Raw genomic sequence first — 23239 nt, 5'->3', positions numbered from 1 at the left:
CTGCCTCTGCAATTTTTGTTTCCCTCCCACGTTTGTCTTTTCTTCTTCTCATAACAATATATATAGATAATGTTCAGAAAATGCCTGAAAAATACAGGATTTAACCCGGCAGCGTGATTCTCATTGCCTGCCAAAATCCCCATGAATTGCTTTGGGAAACTTATCTGTGCTTAAGACTGTGAAAGGGAAGCTGATAAGCAAGAAATCAAATTATAGTGTCCATTTTATGATAATAGGTTATACACAAGGCTTGTTCCTAAGTTGCAGCTGTCAGTTCAACTTCTTTTTGAAATGTTCAGAAGAAAAAAAAATCTGCTGTCTGGTACAAAGAGTCAATCTGGAGGATGTATTTATTTAATATAGATTTTCTAGCCTTCCTATTAAATCCCAAAGTGAGATACAATAAAACAGACCAAAAACCCATACTAAATTGTAAACTTTAAATTATAACATAGGATTGTGACAACAGGTAAAAGTAAAGGTTCCCCTTGCACATATGTGCTAGTAGTTCCCAACTCTAGGGGGCGGTGCTCATCTCCGTTTCAAAGCCGAAGAGCATGACTAAATGCCAAAGGCGCACGGACCGCTGTTACCTTCCCACCAAAGGTGGTCGCTATTTTTCTACTTGCATTTTTTACATGCTTTCGAATTGCTAGGTTGGCAGAAGCTGGGACAAGTAACGGGAGCTCACCCCATTACGTGACACTAGGGATTCGAACTGCTGAATTGCTGAGCTTTCACAATTGACAAGCTCAGCATCTTAGCCACTGAGCCACTGCGTCCCTCTGTGACAACCAGAGAAACATACAAATGACTTTGCAGCCCATGTTTCATGAAGAGCCTGGGCAGCATTGTGGCAAGCAACCTGTAAGAACAAATAGGAGTTTGTAATGCAATTTAGCAGGGGAGTTTAAGGGAGATTTTTCTAGCCATCTTTCCCTTTAAATTGATAGTTTTAGCTGAAAGCCTGAGAAGGGAAAAAGAAACAATTAAAAAAAAATTACTGGGGGAACATTAAAAAAAATGAAGATAGATGGATAGAAATTTGCAGCTGTGACCTGCAATGCTTGTGGCATTTTTCTGTTCCTGTCTACGAAGAATCCAGCCTATTTGTCAACTGGGGGCAAACAAAGGATTAGAACAGTGAATGATTGATGAAAGATAATGAAGATTTGTTAGATCATGGAAAGAAGGAAGCAATTCTACAATAAGGCATAAAATCATACAAAGTGCACTCCTTGACAAAAATAAGGATTGGGAATGTGATTGAACACTTTCTAAGACATCAATCAAGTTCATTCCTAGTTCTTCCTTTGTGCTAATCCATTTTGGGAAAAATTATGCTATAAAAAACAGTTTGCAACAATAACCCCATGGATATTAAACAATAAATAACAATTCCACCTTTGGGCTTGTTATTCCTTCTACTCCATAGAAGTGGATTGAAAATATGAATATGAATAATTGGCTGTCCAATAGTGTTGATGAAAGAAATTTGGATTGCTGGCCCAAGAAGTACTTCACAAAGACTGAGGAAAATGTCCGAGGCTGAAGTATGGGGAAGTTGATTAGGAAGGGTTTAATGGAGATTGGTGATGAAAAATAAAGACATCAGGAAAAAAAAAACTATGTGCACTATAGAAAGAAAAAGAAGTGTAATTGGGCCCTTAAACTCTATATAAAAAAACATTGCTTCATAAAGTGAATTTATGAAGTTCATAAGTGAATTTAAATCTCAGGAAAAAATGCATTGGGACCTATGATAATATAGCAGAGAATTTAGATGAACCTTTTTATATTGTTTTTGAAAAACCGTGAGGAACTGATGAAATGCCAGATGACTGGAGAAGAAATGTCATTCTTGATGACAACCATTGAGGACATGGTGAACTGAAAATGTGAAGAAATGGAGGCAACCTTATGGCTGAGATCAATGGCTGGATGCGGGATTTGTGCTGGAAAACCTCTCTGGAGAAAGGAGAGCTCATGAGATTGCCCACATATACTCCTGACAATGGCTCCTCATGAGTAGATGGCAGGAACCAATGTTTTTGTGATCTGGGAACGGGAACGGGAAGTTAAAAAATGCTTTAAAAAGTAAAAAAAAAAGGTTCCGATGATCACAGCTGTGCCGCACGATTGTTGGAACCTTTTTAAAAACTTTTTTAAAGCATTTTTTTACTATCTATTTGCCTGAACCGGTAGCAAAAAATGCTTTAAAAAGTTTTTTTTAAAAGTTTGGCCACGCCCACCCAGTCATGACCCCACCAAGCCATGCCCACAGAACCATAGGGAAAAAAAATTGCATTTCACCATTGGAGGTAGCATAGTGTGAAATCCTATCATTCTGAATTTTTATAGCTGCATACAGGGGAGCTTCAGTTACTGATGCTTTTAGATAAGTTTCTTTAGACAAGTTTCCCCCTTTTTCAAAAGATATCCTGCTCTCCTGATCCATGCAGGAAGGAATAAACGTAAAAAGCTGAACTAATATTCAGCTTCATGATCTGCTCAACTGTCTTTCAGTTTGCATACCTGGGTGCACCCTGCAATTCAGAGGCCTCCTGTGTGTCTTCATTTTTACAGATTCAGCAGCAACAGAAAAAGCAGGACAATCAGAGGAGCCCATCTGCCTTACCAAATATTTCAGTGTTGTGTGGTGCAAAGCCTCAAAGAAGAAGCACAAGAAGTGGGAAGGAGATGCTGTTCTTATAGTGAAAGGAAAGTCCGTGATGCTCAAGGATATGGAAGGCAAAAACATTGGAAGAGGTAAGAATGAAATGAAAATAATTGTTCAGGTGTATGTTGGAAGAAATATTGTTGTGTAACTTTTAGCAAAGGAAGAAAAGGATATTATTTGATGACTGGAGGCCACACCTTGAAGGAAGGTAGGGATATATAAAAGGAGGTTGAAGAGCCCCAGGAAATGAATTCAGAGGTCCAAATGGTCCTTCCAGTGCTTAAGATTCTGTGAATTTATGAAGGAATAATCTGTCTATTGGTAGATAGATAGAATATTACATAGCCATATCAGCTAATCAGAACTTGTGTGTTTAGTTTTGTCATGGCTAACTTGTGAATGAGGCCAGATTTGTATCCTCTGAGGTATTGGAGACAAGACACAGGAACAGTTTTTTCCCGAATGCCATCACTCTGCTAAACAAATAATTCCCTCAACACTGTCAAACTATTTACTAAGTCTGCACCACTATTAATTTTCTCATCGTTCCCACCACCCATCTCTTTCCATTTATGACTGTATGACTGTAATTTTGTTGCTTGTATCCTTACAATTTATATTGATATTGTTTCTTGATTGCTTATTTGTACCCTATGACTATCATTAAGTGTTGTACCTTATGGTTCTTGAAGAAAGTATCTTTTCTTTTATGTACACTGAGAGCATATGCACTAAGACAAATTCTTTGTGAGTCCAGTCACACTTGGCCAATAAAAAATTCTCTCCTCTCCTCTCCTCTCCTCTCCTCTCCTCTCCTCCTTGTGCAGGAGTAGAGTATATTTATTATCCTTGCAAAAGGAAGGAATAAATGGAAATGTCCCAATAAAAAGAGTGTTTGGAAAGTATTGTTATGAACCACCTCTCCTGAAAATGTCTCCTGAATCAAATCCAAAGTGCTGCCCTACTATTAGATATGCCTTGAAAACTCCCATATTCAGAATGTCATTCCATATTCGGAATATTACTCTACCACTTGTCTTTCTCTCTCCCTTACATATACAAACTCTGTTTCACTCTAGTTATATTTTTCTTACTATTACCACCCTTTTAAGAATGTTTCTGATAAATAATGGAATTTAATATCTGCCATATCCACAACACGCTTCCCTACATTTATATATTTGCAAGTTAATCACAGTTCAGAGGGGTGAAAACTAGCCTGCATGTGTTCAGTGCAATTGCAAATGATTTATATACTTAAACAATTTTGTAAAGGTTTACCTCCTCCACAACAGCATGCAGGAAAATATGCAAGAAGGCATACCTTGAAGCCATTTCTTTATAGCACCAGTCTTTTGACATAATCTTTCATCTAGTAAAGTCCACTTTATCAGATGTAGTAAGTTCACATTGTGTGTGTGTGCGCAGAGCCACTTTGGTCTAGTACCGTATTTTTCGGAGTATAAGATGCACTGGAGTATAAGACGTACCTTAGTTTTTGGGTAGGAAAATAAGAAAAAAACTGATTGGCGCGTGGATCGGTCTCCTGGAATACCCCCAATCAGCTGTTCCCAGAGGTGAATTTTAGCAACAAGTTCTTGTTTGTGAGCTCGGTGCCTTGCTTTTTTTTTTTTTTTGCCTCTGAAAGCCTCCGAAACAGCTTGAGAAAAAAAGACTTTTTTTCTCAAGCTGTTTGGAGGCTTTTTTTCTGAAGCTTCTTTCAGAGGCTTTTATTCTGACGGACTATCTGTACTCTGTTCAATCTCCGTTTTTTGGTATTGGTATATAGATTAACCTCTTCCGATCTGTTGGTTATTGTGTCATTCTTCAGATTTGTTAGCATAGTTTGGTTAGAACCTTTACTGATTCTTCTTTTGTTGCTTGCCATATTATTTTAGATAAAAGCCTTTCAGAGGCTTTTTTTCTGAAGCTCTGTTTGGAGGCTTTTTTTCCTGAAGCTTCTTTCAGAGGCTTCTTTCAGCCTCTGAAATCTCAGTTTGTGAGGCTGGGCAGGGCTATTCGGAGTATAAGGCACACCCAGATTTTCACCTTCTTTTTTGGGGGAAAAAGGTGCATCTTGTAGTCCAAAAAATACGGTAGTTAAGGCATCAGGCTAGAAAGCCGGAGACTGTGAGTTCTGTCCCACCTTAGCCATGAAAGCCAGTTGGTTGACCTTGGGCCAGTCACTCTCTTAGACCAACTTATTAGGAGTCAACGGTATCCAAACAAATTATAGCTGAATAGCATTATTATTCTAGGAGGGTGGTGAGTGGGAGGCAGTTGTACAAAATATTGTTAAGTAGCAATGATTACCAAATGAAGGACAGTCTCTAACATTTCAGTCAAAACTTACATGCTTATGCAATAAGCACAGCGACCCATTCCCCACAACTATTTACATAAATGTGCTTGTCTCTAAGGTATTATAGGGTTCTTTGTTTTCAGAAAAATAATAATTGGTGCTGCTAACACAATTATAAATAAAAGGGAGATCAACCATTTTCTGCACTATATTGCTTAGCAACAAGGGCTAGCTTTCATGCATTACTCATTAACTTGTTAATCAAGCTTTTTTTGCTCCTATTGCCTAGTAGGATTGGATAAGTTAGGAATTCATTTAGTGAAGTAAATGAGGGTGTAAGATATTTTCAGGAAAGTGTTTGTGAATTTTGGGCTTAGAAATTGTTCCCCCTCCCCCCCCTGCCTTCATGAATACCAGATCTCTGGAAAGCTTCTTGCATGTAATCTGTATTTTGGAGAGGTGGGTAACATTTTGGCATCAAATGGAGCTGATGTTTACCTTCTTTTAAAGTGATACTGTGCCATAAAAATAAAGAAGCTATGTTGAGGATTTTATTGATGTCTTTCAAAAACTTATAGAGCTATTTAATATTTTTATTTAAAAATATTATTGTGTCATAAATATAAACTATCGGTATTCAGCTTTTCTTAAAACTGTAAGATTTACTTGACCAAATGTATTCTTTATTTATTTATATCCATACACCTCCACATGACCTTTATAATTTCTCTTAGGCACTGGATATCAGTTCAGAATCTTAGACAATCTCACTGAAGGTCAGAGTCTGATGATTGGAAGCAAAGAAATTGAAGTGATGGGTGTGATATTGGAAGAGGACTTTAAAAGTGGCAAGTGTTTTCTGTCTGGTCTGGAGAACACAGAAGAAATTTGGAATTCCCCAGTTGCTTCTGCAAAGCGGTTTTGTAACCCTTTCAAAAATGTTTCCAAAGCCAATACTAAAGAAAACTGGTCTAACTGTAAACCACGCCATGATCCGTTAGCTCCAAGTAAGGATTTCTTTGAGTTTATCTGCGTTAATTTGTCTATCTCTGTTCTATCCCCTTCTAAAGAAAGTGAATTAGTATTTTAAATCTAATTCAGACTCCCTCTAACTGTTGCACTTATATTGGAATTCACTCCAGTCATAGTCTCAACATATAAAGCGGAAATTAACTTGGGGAAGGCCTAACTAATTAAATGGGTGAATTGGATAACCAAAATCTTTCTCTCATTCTCAGAATTCTCAGTATAAAATAAAACTTGGCACTGATGACATCTAGATGGACTGAAAAATGACATATCTGAAAACAGAAATCATATGTAAACTGGCAAATATATTCCTCCCTGATAGATTGGAGAGATTGCTATCTGATTTGCAGCAAAGTTAAGAAACTTAGCTCATGAGTAGGCAACTTACTATTCTCCAAATATAAATTCCAGACACTAAGCTAGTGATCAAGAATTATGGAAAATACAGTTGCTTGTTCAAACACGTGTTATTCCTTGTCAGTTCTGAACTCAAATTTTGTTTTAGGTTGCTTCTCATTTAGAACATGCTATAGGCCTAAAATCCCTTATAATTATTTTAAAGTAGCATGCTTAGCTACTGGAAGATGGAGTCAAAGCAAACATTTGAGAACCCAGGCCAGAGTACAATAGTTTGTTGAATATTTATTCAGTATAATGGTCTTTGGAACAAGAATTCTTTCAGGGTCTTCAGCCTATACCAGGGGTCTGCAATCTTAAACACTCAAAGAGCCATTTGGACCCATTTCCCACAGAAAAGAAAACACCAGGAGCCACAAAACCCTTCCCGTGCCTGACTATTTCTTGAGCGGCCACAAAACTAGCATATGTAGTTGAATTAAACATTCTTTTTTTTTCTGAAACTTTTCTTTTCTTGGATTTATCCATGGTTGGCCTACCGGGGGTGGGGTGGGTAGGTGGGTTGAAAAGCTCAATAAATCGCATGTCGGTGGATGTCGCACATTGGTGGTTGTGACACATATTTTGAGTGACAGGGAGCCGCAGAGAGGGGTGAAAGAGCCACATGTGGCTCCAGAGCTGCAGGTTGCTGACCCCTGGCCTATATCTACGTAAGATATCTGTGTATCTGCAATATTTCTTTTAACTGAATGGAAGTGTCGGTATAAATATAGGGACATTTGGGGACATCTTGTTTCAACCTAAGACTAACCTTTCTATGGTCAGAACAACCAGAAAGATTTCTTTATTTTTACAACTTTACTCAAACTTCTACCTATTTAAAATCAGGTCTTAGTAGCCTATTTCAAGTTTATTTATTTATTTGATTTTTATCTCACCTTTTTTACTTTATTAAGTAACTACATATCTAATTCTCCTTCCCCCTCCTATTTTCCCCACAACAACAACCCTGTGAGGTGAATTGGGCTGAGAGAAAATATCCGGCCCAAAGTCACCCAGCTGACTTTCATGCCTAATACGGGACTCAAAATGTTTGATACATTCCTAAAAGCTGGATTATTTGGGAAATTAACGTTGGAATATAACACAGTGAAGCAAAGTGTCATTTTGTTGATTTAATCTTAAGAAATTCTTGAACAAATATCACCATGTAGTTCAGAATTATAAGTTTTTCCTCTTTGTTTAATATTAAACATCTTAGAGAAGGCTGTTTATATGACACTGCTAATTGTGTATTAACTATGTCAATTTGAGGATTAAAAGGGTAAGGTTATTTGCATGTTTTGGTTTGAATTTGGCAAAGATTTTTTTTGTCTTTCACCTAGAAAATTGGTAGCTTTTGCTTTGAACTAATACTTTTGCACTGACACCACCTATGTTTGAAATTTAAGATTCCTTAGTTATGCCATATCCGTGCCCAAGTCACCAGCGATTGTTTAACAAGTCACATTTGCCTGTTGTGGATGTGGTTGTAGACCCTTACATTACAAGCCATCTTCGCCCACATCAGCGAGAAGGAATTCTGTTTCTTTATGAATGTGTGATGGGAATGAGGTAAGAAGCTGATGGTTTCCTTGTTGTTGATCTCTCAGTCTTTCAGAATGTTGGTAGATTTTGGGAAAAGTTGACGCATTTGCCATTGGAATATTGTAAAAACTTCAAATGCTAAAGCTGAGGAGAAAAAGTTATGTCTGTCTAGGCGCGATTTTCAGCGACATTTTTGTGAAGATCGTATTGATACAGTTTTAGCCTTTAGAGAGCCAGGGAGATGACTATGGGGAAGCTAGGCAGAGGTGGCGACAATTACAAAAACAAAAGCAAACTTCTAGCCTGAGCAATGACAGAAATGTGAAAAAACCAACCAACCAACTTCCTCCTTCCTTCCTTCCTTCCTTCCTTCCATCCATCCATCCTTCCTTCCATCCATCCATCCATCCATCCATCCATCCATCCATCCATCCATCCTGCTAGAAAACAGCATTTGTGCAAAACTTGTTCTAGATACTCCTTATTCCTCAAAAAATTCTGCAGGATGTCAACGATGGAGATTGCAAATAGCAAGAAAGAGAAAGAAAAGGGTGGGGGGAGAGACAGAGGAGACACTGCACATAGGTCAAAGGAGGAAAATAGTATATGAGGATAATGTGGACTCTTTATATGGAGAGTAATACAATAACCATAACAAAGCAGTGGCCTACAGCTATAGCATATTTATAAGAGCTATTGTGGTTTCTTAGTTTATATAAAATCTGCACATTGTATTTCCCCAAACAAGAAAGCTCAGCCAAATAAACAGAAATAAACAATACAGTTAAATACAAAGAAGGGAAAACATTACTTCACTGTGTACCTGTCAGCTTTGGTCTGCTTGACTAAAAGCAGACCAAAAACACAATGCTGATAAATCATCATTCTGAGCCAGTGGTCACATTTGGCATTTCCAGAGAATCTTGTGGGCATTGTCACAAAATAACTACTGGAGCCATTTACAACATGGCAGCCATGGGGAGGAACACTGTCATTGTTGGATATAAAAATGATCTTGGAAGCTGATATTTTGTTTTACAGCATCCAAATATACTATTTTTTAAAAATTAAAATACCCTCTGAATGATAAAGTCACATAGACAAGGTAGAGCCCAGGAGTCAGGCTTAGGTAACCTTGACTGATCTCAAAGAAGATAAGTGAGCTCAGACATGGTTAATATTAGAATGACAGACCAAAAGGAAATGGGTGAGTTGTAACGGGAGGAGCCAAGCAACTTTGTAGAAGAAGGCAGTAGCAAATTGTTTCCTCATTATCGCCAATAAAACTCTGCAATCTTGTCCATATTGTTACCAGAAGTTGGCCTTGACTTGAAGGAGTCTTTTTAAAAAAATCTTACTCATGCAGCTTTGCTAAAGCTTTTCTACAAGGGCTTTTTCGCTCTCTCTGGTAGAAATTAAGATCTAGGCTGGAGAAAAATTATTTGTTGCTAGTTTGGTTGAAAGCTCCAAATTCTATAATTATAATATTTTTAAACCTGTGATTTTGACAGAGATAATTGTCTCTCCCGCCTCCATCCCTGCATATTACAAAAGCTTTAAAAATATTGCAAAAATGGATGAATTTGAAGTCTACTTCAGATAAATCTTTAGAAGTCAGAGAATACAAGCAACAAGTCAGTGAAGCCCTGGCAGATCTTTTGTTGAATTATATTGAGACATTTTGCAGAGGAATGGTTCTATTTATGAATAATACAACTGCTTATCCCCTGGAAAATTCTCCCTTCAAAGAAATAATTAGGAATATTGTTCATCATATTACTGTATATATTAACAGGGAAGCTGATGAGACCACACTATAGCAAAATTAAAAGTATGATGTTAATCTGATTTAATAATTTCATAGAATTTATTGTGCTCAAGTCTGCCACCAAATTAGGGCCTTCACCCACCAGAGGGAAGGGCACAAAGCAATTTTATTAGTTCAGTTTTATCCAACAAAAGCTTGGTTATTCATTCTCCAAAAGACAGGACAGCTTTGCCAAATTTGATGAAGGTTTGGGAGATAATGTAGATAATAACAAAAGGAGTACTATAGTTTCATGAAGGAAACATTGATGTTTATCTGGATCACCTATCAGCCTTATCTCAAATTTTCACATTCTCTGCTCCTCCTTTTAAATTTCATTTATCACTGTAGAAACATTCTTCACCTAAAATATAATATTTTAATACATTCAAGTGGGCAGGTTCGGCATATTTTCTCAAGGATACAATCTGAATGAAGGAAGACAACAACCTGTAGCCTCTTTCTCTAACCCAGGGGTGTCAAACTCAAGGCCCGCGTGCCAGAACTGGCCTGTGGGGTGCTTAGATCTGGCCCGCAGGGCCGACCTGGAAACAGCGAACGACCAGCCCGCGGTGCCTCTGCCATGTGGCCCTCCTGAGCTCTGTTTTTGCTGGCAGACAGTTGCAGGAGGCTGTCATAGGTGAAAATGGAGCCCGGGAGCCCGTTTTCACTGGCAGAGCCCTCGGGCCATCACAGGTGCCCCCGACACAAGTGACGTCGAGCTGGCCATGCCCACTTTGGCCACGCCCTTAAATGCAAGGAAAGCATGATTCACATACTTTTGAGAAAGGGAATTCTCCAGAGCCTCACGCTAATAGGCAACAAGGCCCGCTGAGGTCAAACACAACCCTGATGCGGCCCTCAATGAAATTGAGTTTTACACCTTGCTCTAACCCTTCTGATTTCAGATCTGAGTATCTGTACCTATTTATTTTACTACAAGTACTGTTATGCCCTTTCAATCCAATCTACCTAACTGTACAAGCACAACAAAATCTAACCTATAACAAAAAATGAACAATATTATGTAAAAATATAACCATCAACAATCATATTTAATTTCATATATTTTTATTTTGTATGGACATGTTGGAATAAAAAAAACTAAATCAATGAAATGAAAAGGCTGATCCGTAAATACTCTTTTGCTATATTGCCAAACTATAAGGATGCCTATGATGTTCGATTAAATGGCCAAGGCTTTTTTGAAATTACTTTATACAGTAATCACTTTCTTTTTCCTTGCTGTCTGTGTCTTAGAGTGAGCAATAGATTTGGCGCCATTCTTGCAGACGAAATGGGTTTAGGAAAAACACTGCAGTGTATTTCACTCATCTGGACTCTCCTGCGTCAAGGACCTTATGGATGCAAGCCTGTAATAAAACGAGCCTTGATAGTAACTCCTGGAAGTCTGGTGAAGAACTGGGGAAAGGAATTTCAGAAATGGTTGGGAAACGAGAGAATCAAAGTGTTCTTAGTTGATCAGGTGAACAAAGAATTACACTCCTATCTATCCCTAATAAATGTTAGGTGAAGGTAAAGGTTCCCCTCGCACGTATGTGCTAGTTGTTCCCGACTCTAGGGGGCGGTGCTCATCTCTGTTTCAAAGCCGAAGAGCCAGCACTGTCCGAAGATGTCTCCATGGTCATGTGGCCGGCATGACTAAACGGCAAAGACGCACGGACCACTGTTATCTTCCCACCAAAGGTGGTCCCTGTTTTTCTACTTGCATTTTTTACGTCTTTTGAACTGCTAGGTTGTCAGAAGTTGGGTCAAGTAATGGGAGTTTACCCCGTTAACGCGGCACTAGGGATTCAAACCACTGAACTGCCGACCTTTCTATTGACAAGCTCAGCGTCTTAACCACTGAGCCACCACATCCCACTAATAATTATGTTAGATATTCCCAAACATTTAGATGAAGTTCACCTGCATTTATAGAACTCTTTTGATTTAATTTCATTGACATGTAACTTCACATCCCTTCTCTTCATCCACTTCCTGGGCTCACATGAAGCAGCGAGCTAGAATGTGTCTTACTTATTTGGGCTTAATACAGTTTGTCAACCCGAAAATTTAGCATTATGAGTGGGGTATTATTTAACAAACTGTAATTAAGACCTTAATTCACTCTATGAAATAGCAGTCAAATGAATGGAGGCTGCAGGCTTGCAACTCAACTGCTGGTTTTCAGTGCTTGTGATTTAAAAGTAGCCTTTCAGTATGGACATTTTCCTTTTTTCATTTCTTCCTGAAAGCAGTGGCATAGGCATACTGTATGTACTAAAATGTTCAATTGTTATAGAAGGTGGTTAACATTGGTTGGAAAACTTCATTCAATACTATTATTATACTATGTTTAAATAACATATAAGGTGTAAGGAATATATTATTATATTATCATTAGTATATTATGTATTAACTTAAACTGTTGGAAGATGCTTGGGACCAGTGATGTCATATCTATGTCCAATGTTTTTAATTTTGAACTACTAATAAAAAACTTAAAAAAAAAACATTAGTTGGAAAGTGAACAGGAAAGAAGGAAACCTAATGGTGTCTCCCAGTTGGATATTGGAGTAGAATCTTTTTCATTAATATTCAGAATTAAATATTGGTCATTGGAAGCATACAGGAGAAAAATAATTGTGTGTCATTTAAACTAAGTTAGTCATCCCATCTTATTGTCAATGACTGTTCATAAATTAATTCAGAATAATTCAATACATTTAGTTATATATGTAAGACATACATTTAGACATAGATTCACTTTTATTTAGAATCCCAGCGTTCCCATTTCCGCATAACTTTCCATTCTCTTTACATTGTTCAGGATCACAAAGTGGAAGAATTCATCAATTCCCCCCTTTATTCAGTCCTGATCCTTAGTTATGAGATGTTTCTACGGTCTCTGGACCAAATTCAGAAGATAGAATTCAGCCTTGTCATCTGTGATGAAGGACATCGTTTGAAAAACAGTTCTATTAAGACAACTGCTGCTCTTCTCAGCCTCTCCTGTGAAAGAAGAATTATTCTTACTGGTGTGTATATCATTATTCACTCACCACAAGCCTGTGAGGCTGATACATCTACCTAATATGCAAGTAGCACGGGTTCGAATCCCAGAAAGGGTATGGCTAGCTGATGAGAGCTAAATAGCTTGAAATAGATGTATACTAGTCTCCCTTTATTTCTTTGTCGATAAAATATACATTCAACACTGTTCAACTTACAGTAAAAAAAAAAATTGTTGTTCCCTTATATTGGTGCATTAAAAAGTGAATAAAAATCTAATTAGGGGGGGTGTGTATATGTGTGTGTGTATTTGTGCCTTCAAGTCAGTTTTGACAGTTGGAGACTGCCTGGAGTAGTCCCTTCTTCCCAAAAATTCCAAAGTGGTTTGCTATTCCCTGCTTCCTAGGGTTGAAAGAGTATGAATGGCTCTATGTTCTGACCTAGGCTTCCTGAGTTAGTAAAACACACGAGTAGTCCCAAAAACCTGTTTTATTTTAACAGCTGTGAATTCTGTTCATTCACAGATGAGTCCCAAATAGTTGTAAAGAGTCCTTCGGGATAAGGCTGATAATCACCCACCTTTATCTCCCTTGACACGCTGCCAAAGACCTAATTGGCAAAACCACACGGAGTCCAGAATCAAACAGAACTTCAGACTTTAAGCTGCACAGAATTAACAACGTTGCTTCCTGCAAAGGCCCACATGCCTTTGCTCCTCTTTTAAGTCTTATGGGAGGGGCCAATCATCTCCAAGCCCTACTCCCGAGTCGTCCCTTTTGTTTTAAATGTTCTTGCCTTCTGGCAGCTCTGCGCAGGTGCGCACTGAGAACGGGCTCCCCCTGTTCCTCTGCCTCGCTGAGGTCCGACTCTGGAGGCTCCGGAGGCAGCACATACCTCCCAGATGGCCGTTTTTCTGCCTCGGACGCAGAGCCCTCATCCAAGCCTTCCCCAGATTCCAGGACTGGCCCAAGTTCCTCCCCAGCCTCCAGAGGTGGGTTTCAGCAGGTTCTGACCAGTTCTGGAGAACCGGTAGTGCAAATTTTGAGTAGTTCGGAGAACCGGTAGTAAAAATTCTGACTGGCCCCAGCCCCATCAATTCTCTGCCTCCCAAGTCTCAGCTGATCCGGAGGAAATGGGGATTTCCTTCCCCTGGAGTGGGGTGGGAATGGAGATTTTACAGTATCTTTCCCCTGCCACGCCCACCAAGCCATGCCACACCCACCAAGCCATGCCCACAGAACTGGTAGTAAAAAAAATTAAAACTCACCACTGCCAGCCTCCTCACTGTCGACTCTGCTGCCAGCTCCGCAGGGTGCTGGCGGACCACAACATCCTAGCTGGCTTTGTGCCTAAGGCTGGACTAGCACTCACAATCTCCCAGTTTCTAATCTGGGGTCTTAACCACTTACACAAAATTGGCCCTCTTTTATTATTCACGAAATTATATTTTGTCTCTCCAGGTACTCCAGTACAAAATGATCTTCAAGAGTTTTATGCTTTAATAGAATATGTAAATCCTGGAATACTTGGTCCTTTATCTGCCTACAAAAAGGTGTATGAGGAGCCTATTCTTAGATCGCGAGAACCTTCAGCAGCTGAGGTCTGTTTTCACAACAATTGGAATTTGTGATTTTTTTTACTGATTGCATAAAATTAAGAGACATAAGGTTTCTTTACTGTTAGAGGGATAAGTAATTTATTGTTATGAGAGGCAATACATTTTTTATGTTTACATTTCTTTATTGTATAACTACCATTACAAAGAGTAACTATTGAAGATACTCTAGAAACAGGAAGAGAAAGTTCTGTGCTAAAAAAACCTTATCATGTAGTACAGGGAACTGAACCTTTTCATCTATGACTTCCAAATTATTAAGTGCTCTTTCTGAGGAAAAGTGTTTAAGGAACACTTAAGGAAAAGTCTTACCCTCTCAGTATATTGGAAAATGTGGCAAAAATATTTATTTCACCAAGCTAATTGGCTTTAATTATAGTAGTTTTAATAAATGTATAGATTTTATTATCAAGTTTTTTTTATTTTATGCTTAGTTTTATTGTTCTAAGCCGCCTTGATTGCTTAGGAAGGTAGGATAAAAATTTAAGAATCAATCAGATTAAGACATTGATGAGTTGCTGAGTTTATTTCAAAATTGTTTAATGCAAATCTGAGGATCAAGGGAAATATAAAGCTTAAGAAGAGTAAATTTAGACTGCAACCCTATTCCAAATATTCTAGGCATAAAAACTTTATTTAACTCATTGGGATTTCTGGCTAGAAGTTTATGTTCTGTCTGAACTCCAGAGCAAGGGGAAATGATATAGGAGTGCAAGGGCAGACACAGGGAGAAGAATTCATGCACTTTGGGAAGAGGGAGGAGAGTTATGTTTAGGGTTCCAGACTCTAAGGAAGCTTCTGTGAAGGAAGGGACCTTTTTATGGTAAGCAAGAATGAATAAAGGGTCATGAACTAATTTGATATTCCATTTTATTTTCTAGGAAGACACTGAACTAGGTGAGAAAAGGGCAGCAGAGCTGATGCATCTAACAGGACTCTTCATTCTTAGAAGAACGCAAGAGGTCATCAACAAATTCTTGCCCCCCAAAAAGGAGAGCATACTTTTCTGTCGTCCAACAATGTTGCAGCTTGCTCTTTATCAAAGTCTTTTGAGCTCTCAGATTGTTAGATCTTGCCTACAAGGAAGTTTGGAGAATAGCCCACATTTGATATGCATCGGGGCTTTGAAAAAACTTTGTAACCATCCCTGCCTGCTCTTGAAAGCAATACAGGTGTGCATATTGAATTATGTTTCAATATGTTTCTTAGAATAGATTCTTAGAATTGTTTGGTAGGCATTTAAGTCTGCAATCATTACAGATTTTAATCTATTCGAAGAAATATGCATTGTTTTCTCTAACTAGCTTCTTCCAGAAGGGCTTGGGAGAAAATAACCGATCCATGAAAAGGTCATACATGACTTTCAATCAATACGGAAATCAAACATTTTATTTATGAAACAAATTTATATGGCTGTCCAGCTCATACATCGCAACTCTAGATGATTTACAGCATTAAAAATCCATAATCTAGAACTGATCAAAGCTGGGAATATCATTACATTGGAATGCAAAAATGGTAGACTAACTGGAAGGGCTTAAGATGCATCAGATTTGAAAATAATATATAAAATTAATGAGTGTGCGGAATCAGATAGATTGACTAGATTGATCAATGGTAAAAAAGATTCAGAATTTTATAACAGTTGGAAATTATGGTACGATTGGGTCCAGAAAAGGTGGGGTAGAATAGATATGTGATTTATATATATGATGGCAAGTATGTATGTATAAAGGAATGACTATATTTATGGACAATGTACTCACATTACACTATGGTGGCAGGATTGTATATTTCATTTGTATATTGGTGCATAGAATATATTAATAAAAATTATTAAAAGAAAAAAGATGCATCAGAATGGAAAAGCCAACTTTATAAGTGAAATTTCAAAACATAATCGCGAGGCACATTTGCAATAGGCTCTGTGCATGTGGAGGACAATGTTGTCCATTCTTGCATTCAGGAAATAGTGGGTGGTTTGACATGACAATGGGAACAAGCAGAAAGTATGGATATGGCTTTAGTTGAAATGTCATTGAAACAGTCACATACTTTTCCAAAATTCTCTTCTCCATAGAAGAAAGAATCTGAGTCTCGTGATAACCAAGATCAGACAAACCTTTATGGTGGTTTACGTGATGTTTTTTCTCAAGAAAGTGCTCAGACAAATTTCTCTGAGAGTGACTCAGGAAAGTTGAAGGTGCTAACGCAGATGCTGGCAGCAATTCATGAACATGGATCTTCAGAAAGGTAGGAAGGCTATTTAAATTGAAAGCACAGTTTGAGTGTGTGTGAATCTTATAGTTTAGTTCTTTTTTCTAAACAAGAGACATCATGTCCCAAAGGTACTTCTTCAAGAGACAACTGGACTTTCTGGTTTTTCTTTCAGAGCTGAAGAAGCTTCTTGGATGAGAAGCGAAACGTCTTCAAAGAAAAACCAGAAAGTCCAGTTGCCTGTTGAAAAAGCACCTTTGGGGCAACCATGACCTGGATGACTGAGAATCTCCATAGACAAGAGACATAATGGCTTCTAATTTAGTTCTTAGCTATTGTATTAACCATCTTTAGTGCTATGGACCTTGGTAGTCATTGCTCTTTCATTTAAACTGATCTCTTCAGAAGACTGAAGTAAATTCTCATACCTCTTTTTAGATTTTTGTTCAGGGAACATGAATGAATTTATTCATTAGTTTCCAATTCTCTACATTCTTATCTGATAGTTGTTTGTCAGTGATTTATATATTTATTCTAAATCTATCCCAGGAGAAAACCCAATATTTGCTTGCCAATATTTTTCCTGCCAATATACTATTTTGATGTTGGAGAGCTGATGGCAGAGAAGCAGAGTCGAAAATATAGCCACTGACAATTCATTAATAATAAACCATGCATAGAGATATGAAATACAAACATATTATGTTTGTGCTTAATAACCTTAACAAACATTGTAGGTGGAGTAATGATATATAGCTGAAAATGTGAAATTTATATATGTGAAAATTCCATATATAAATATAAGCTACCTTCCTTTTAATAATTAACTGTGGCATTTCCCAACAAATTCTTTCTCTAAAACACAATTTCTTTTTTCTGGCCTAATCTCATGTAAGATCAAATAAAGGTTGGTTTCACATAGGCTTCCTGGTGGAACAGATATTCTTCCTTATAGAAATGAAAGCAGAAATATCCTCCCTGCTTCATGTCTATCACAACAGACATGTGCTGTATCTGTGCTATCTTCTCAGGTCTCTGCCTGTTTCACTGTAGTGGGACTTGCCTTCTGCCCAAACATATGGTTTCCCACTGGCCTTCTAATACCCTTAGCCTATCATTTCACTAAGGCACTATTGCTATACATCCTTGGTTTACTGACATCTTCTTTTTGTTTGAAGTCCTTCATATGAATAAATAACAAGTACACAAAACTTACATGGCACATTTTCCTCTTAGCACAATCTCTTATATAATAATTGACAATTGACACTATAAATTTGGGCCCATAATTCAGTTGGTATCATTAGTTCCTATCAGAGAACTGAAAATTTTGTTTATTGTATTATAAGATGAAAACCAAACTAGTATTAAAATAATTTTGTTCCATCAACATAGATGGAATTTGTTAATAACCAGTTTTCTCTATTCCATGCTTGCAGAGTCGTTGTGGTATCTAACTATACACAGACGTTAAATATATTACAAGAAGTATGCCAACGATCTGGATATCCCTATACTAGACTTGATGGCAGCACCCCCGTCTCCCAGAGGCAACAGATTGTTGATAGTTTCAATAGTAAATTTTGCCCAGCCTTCATCTTTCTGTTAAGTTCAAAAGCTGGTGGTGTAGGTTTGAACCTTGTTGGAGCATCTCATTTAATCCTGTATGATATTGACTGGAATCCAGCAACTGATATTCAGGTTTGTTACATTCTTTAATATTGAGACTGCAGAGCTATTAGCATCAATCAGAATTAACTGAAGTCCTTTTAATGATTTATACCTATTTAACTAAGTGAGTATATTTTTAAAAGCCAATGTGCGTGAAATGGCAGGGGTTGACTTCTTAGAAAAAATTACATACAGGATGCTCAATGTTTTGTTCAGTCAGTCAAGCTTTTGTCAATGTGTTTTTGACATATTGTCACGGAGGACCATCTACATGGTTCAAGATTGACCTGATGTCACGTAATTAGTCAATCGGTCAAAAACTTGCCAAAAATTTCATTTGTTTCTTCATGAACTCACCCATAGTAAAACAGGAGCTTGATTGTAGCCAGATTTTTAGAAACAAAATTAAATAAGCAGACATAGTGAAATAACATTGCCAAGCATATTAGCTGGAAGGCCTTATCCATCATTTTTATTGTCTCATTCTGTCTTGCAGGCAATGGCCAGAGTGTGGAGAGATGGACAGAGGCATACAGTTCATATTTACAGACTGCTCACTACAGGTCTGCAATATCATAGTTACAATGCTTTTTTAAACCCCATTGGTTAGTACCAATGGCTTTGACCATTCATGAATTTATGCTTCTTGCCTATTTCTGGTCATTATTTTCAGGAAGTGAATGAATGTTTGCTTTCTTCAATGCAGGCACAATAGAGGAGAAAATCTATCAGAGACAAATCAGCAAGCAAGCTCTCTCTGGAGCAGTTGTAGACTTTTCCAAGGGATCTGAGCATATCCGTTTTTCTGTCGAAGAACTTAGAAACCTCTTTACATTGCATGAAGATTCCAATTGTGTGACCCATGATTTGCTGGAGTGTAACTGTATGGGAAAGAAAGATAATCAAGGTGACCTTTTCTGAGTGGCTCCTGCCTTATTTCATACATGGGATAGTATTCAAGGTGTTGGTGTTGGTTATTACCTTTAAAGCCCTACATGGCTCAGGGCCAGGTTATCTTTGAGACCGCCTTCTGCCGCATAGCTCCCAGTGACCGGTAAGATCCCACAGAGTTGGTCTCCTCCGAGTCCCGTCAGCTAAACAATGCTGGCTGGCAGGCCCACGGGGGAGGGCCTTCTCTGTGGCTGCCCCAACTCTCTGGAACCAGTTACCTCCTGAGGTCCAGACCATCCCCACCCTATTGGCCTTCCGAAAAGCGGTGAAGACCTGGCTTTTCCGGCAGGCCTGGGGCCGTTGATCTCACTCTTGCGATCTGGTGAGATACGGCCATGAATGGAGTGAATGAGTTTTTAATGTTTTTAATTTTTAAATGTTTTTTTATAATGATTTTTTAAAATGTATTGTGAGCCGCCCTGAGTCATCGGAGAGAGGCGGCATATAAATTGAAATAATTAAATTAAATTAAAACTGTGCTTCCCCCCACTTTCAAATTGCAAACTGATTGCTTGCAGAAGGGTCAAAAAAGTTTGCTGATGATGGCCACAACTCTGCAGTCAAAGCTGCGATGCATATAAAAAAGGGGGGAGCTTTGATTCCATGGTTGTGGCTGCCCCCTTGCCGTTTTTGACCTCCCACCCACCTTGCAGGCACCCCTGTTGCAGAAGCCAGGATTGGTGGACTTGGTGAGCAATTTTATGATGTCAGTATATTGTTTCTTTATGGAGAGCTGAAACTTGAAGCCTATGTTATTCTGTGCAAATTTTTTAACTTGGTTATAATTATAGATACAGATTCAGGTCAGTTAAAAGAAAATATTTCTTCATATTGTAGTTAGGTAAATGATGAATTGGTTGCACCAAGTATAATGGCAGCCAGTCGTCAGGACAAAATAAGAGTCAGTAGCCATGTTACAGGCAGCAACTGCACTTTCAAAAGTTTTCAGATGCCAAGGTCTACCTTACTTATTACTGAGCCCCCAAAACTTAGAAAGCCTGGCCACTGTTACTCATCATGCAATCTTGAGTTTTAGAACTAGAAAACAGTGAGACCCTTCTCTGTTTCAAAGGGGGATTAACAAAGTTGTGAAAAATAAGCAAACAGAAGTGTCTGATGTCTACTAGATACATTACAGTGGTCAGTTGATAAGGTTGCAGGGAGAAAAAAATGAGAGAGGATGGTTATCTTTTGTTAACCACTCTGGGAAACAGGATGTCAGGTTAGAGGAGACTAATCCAGCAAGTCGCTTCTTAGCCGTAGTTTCCTGTTTGTCTCAGGCATCATTGGAAGGACTTGCCTCCAGAAGTTGTGAATGCTCCAACATGGGATGTTTTAAAGAAGAGATTGGATAACCATTTGTCTGAGATAGTATATGGTTTCTTTGGACTAGAAGACCTCCAAGGTCCCTTCCAACTTTGTTATTCTGTTATTCTGTCATCTAGAGCAGGGGTCAACAATCCTTTGGACCTCAGGGACTACTAAATTCATAATTTTAAAACCCATGGACCAATATGATCTGCCTAATGACTAGATGGGTGGGCGTGGCTAGGTGGTCATGTGACTGGGTGGGTGTAGTCAACTCAATGTCACTCACATCAAGGGGCGCCTCGATCGCCTCTACTCACTCCTCCCCTGCCAGCCACTCCTTGCCTCCCCACCTGAGCTCCCTAAGGCCCCAACAGGAAGCAGTTGTTGGAGCTAAGCAGCCACCACGAGAAAGAGTTGGCAAAACAGTTGGCTCAGTTCAAATTGGATGTGACCGAGAAGGAGGCTCAGTAGAAGCACCTCACTGAGGACTAGGAGCATAGGCTTTCCAAGCAGAGGGAAGACCTGCGGGAGTGCAAGGCCAGTTACTGGCGCCTGGAGGCTCAGCGGGATGAGATAGTCAGCCAGTTCCAGGCCATGATGCAGTCCCACTGGAACAAGGCCCTCCAGCTCTTCGCCACCAGTGGCACTTCCCTCCAGCCTTTGCTCAAAGCCCCGTACCAGGAGGCTGAAGCAGACCCCAAGTCAGAATTTCTGCCCCCCTTCAACCCACACAAGAAGAGCCCGAAAGGGGAGACTCTGCAGTAACACAAATGTTCATTGCACATATCTGGCCCAGGGGCTGTAGAGGATCCCTGATTTAGTGCAACATAAAAAATGCAAATAATTTTTCTGCGGACCACCAAAATTTTCTCGCAGACCACCGTTGGTCCATGGACCACCAATTGGTGACCGCTGATCTAAAGTACCTGGAGTTCAACCAAGGCATTTTTATAGGCATAAACGTCTTTGTTTCAAAATGTTCAAGTAGTGTTGAATATTTCTCATCGGCTTATGTTTTCTTCCTGTTATTTTTCTTAGGCTGTCCTGCGATCCAAGATGACCAGAGTAGCCAAAGTGATGTGAAAGTCAAAAAGTCTCTGACTATGTCACAACTGATGCAATGGAAACACTTTTGTGTGGATCACAAAAATCTCCCTGATCCCTTCCTTGACAGGATAAAAGACAACCTTACATTCATTTTCCAAAATATAACAAGTTGAGAGCAACTTAGCGTCTTCTTAGTTGCAGTGAGCTTGTATTCATTAGGGTATTATCATTTTAACAGCAGCAGCAGCATTATTAATAATAGGATTACTGAGGATAAAGAGCATATATCAAGGTTGACACTGTATTATTCTTTTAAGCCTTAAAATAAACTGGGGGAAAAATTCTTTGCCACCACTTTTTCTTACAATGTCACATCACTCTAACAACTTTACAATATATTATACTTTAGTCTAACCCATCCAAGATGTTTTCTTCAACTGATGATAAGAACAGAGACAAGGCTTTCTTTCATGGTTATTTTCCTCCATCAATAAATAAGCCTGGATTTGTTCTCAGAATTAGTATGTATTAGTATTAGAAGATACATTGCATTATATAGTTATGAGATAATTACAATTTCTAAATAGTGGGAAAGCACGATTTTCTTCCTAGGGGAAGAAACATATCTGCCCGTGTCCCTCTAGCAACTCAGATTTCATCAGATAATATTATAGGCACAAGGAAATTGTTTTCCTGTCATATGGGTTCCTTGAATAACTTGTTTGATGTAATATAAAATTAGTGGCATGATTTTTTTCTTTATTTATTCCTTCATTAGAATTTTTTTCTCCTGTCCTGATGGAATGAATTAATAGCAAATAATGTGTCATTCCACCCATTGGTTCAATTGCCCAATGCTAAGTCATGGCCTCTAGACACAGTTGATTCTCTCGAACCTAGCTTCTCAGTTCTGCTTCTGTTAAATGTATTAGGAAGAAGGCTGTTGCTCAGTAAAAAAAACACAGAGATGTTTGGCCTACAGAAAGCTAACCTCTTTTGGAAAGTGATTTACACACTCAAGAATCTCTGATTTATGGCTTTATGACTCTACAATGTTACCTTTTTAAATACAGTGACTGTTCAGTCTATGCTGAAACTCAAAATCCATGGGTGGGTGGCATTTACGGGAAAGGATTGTTAGACATCTTAAGACAACTCCTGAACTGCTAGTTCTCTCTGATTTATGCTGTTCTGTTCTGTTTTTCCATTTAATATCCTTACGGTACTTTATCCTGGATAAAATAAATCTGTTAAGACAACTGAATATGTGGAGATTGGCAAAGTATGGTTGGGTGAGGAGAAGGTTAAAAATCTACTCTGAAAGGCCTCAGGCACAGGTCCACTCCTGTATTTGTGAAGAATGTGGGGATTTCCCTTTAAGTGTTTATTTCTGTCCAAAGGTTGCTGTAACATTAGCTGTCATAACATAGGATGCATATTTATAGGATGCAAAACTTGCAAAATTTCAGGCAATTTACATCAGCAGGATATCCACCAATATTTTCCATCTCAAATTTTCTTTACAGTCACTTGGGAATGTAAATCAAAAGTTTTTGAAGTCCTTGTGGTGATTTTCCTTGGAGAAGATATCCTCTTATTACGATTGATCCTAGTTTAGAATATTGCAGTTGGGAGATCTATTTTCCAGCA

The 23239-nt window shown here is 38.5% G+C and overlaps 1 protein-coding gene across 7 annotated transcripts in view; it reads left to right on the top strand.

The window, feature by feature from the left end:
* The window catches only part of RAD54B (RAD54 homolog B), a 42600-nt gene extending 20668 nt beyond the window's left edge, over positions 1-21932 (top strand). For 4 of the 7 annotated variants that reach the window (XM_034422445.3, XM_087891358.1, XM_034422446.3 and 1 more), the window contains 12 exons: positions 2587-2769; positions 5717-5989; positions 7820-7982; positions 11023-11248; positions 12596-12803; positions 14238-14377; positions 15274-15564; positions 16473-16645; positions 18049-18310; positions 18777-18843; positions 18987-19187; positions 21581-21932. In XM_034422445.3, the coding sequence (XP_034278336.2) occupies positions 2587-2769; positions 5717-5989; positions 7820-7982; positions 11023-11248; positions 12596-12803; positions 14238-14377; positions 15274-15564; positions 16473-16645; positions 18049-18310; positions 18777-18843; positions 18987-19187; positions 21581-21762 (2369 nt within the window). In that variant the 3' untranslated portion in view covers positions 21763-21932. Of the gene's footprint in view, positions 1-2586; positions 2770-5716; positions 5990-7819; positions 7983-11022; positions 11249-12595; positions 12804-14237; positions 14378-15273; positions 15565-16472; positions 16646-18048; positions 18311-18776; positions 18844-18986; positions 19188-19884; positions 19921-21580 lie in introns of all 7 variants that reach the window. The other 3 variants (XM_087891355.1, XM_087891357.1, XM_087891356.1) reach the window with 1 other exon arrangement.
* Positions 21933-23239: the final 1307 nt, after the last annotated feature.

Source organism: Pantherophis guttatus, chromosome 3, assembly GCF_059756535.1.
Source record: "Pantherophis guttatus breed Tessera chromosome 3, ASM5975653v1, whole genome shotgun sequence".
Classification (NCBI taxonomy): Eukaryota; Metazoa; Chordata; class Lepidosauria; order Squamata; family Colubridae; genus Pantherophis; species Pantherophis guttatus.
Note: the sequence above shows the minus strand (reverse complement) of the source record. Positions and strands in the feature narration are given on the sequence as shown.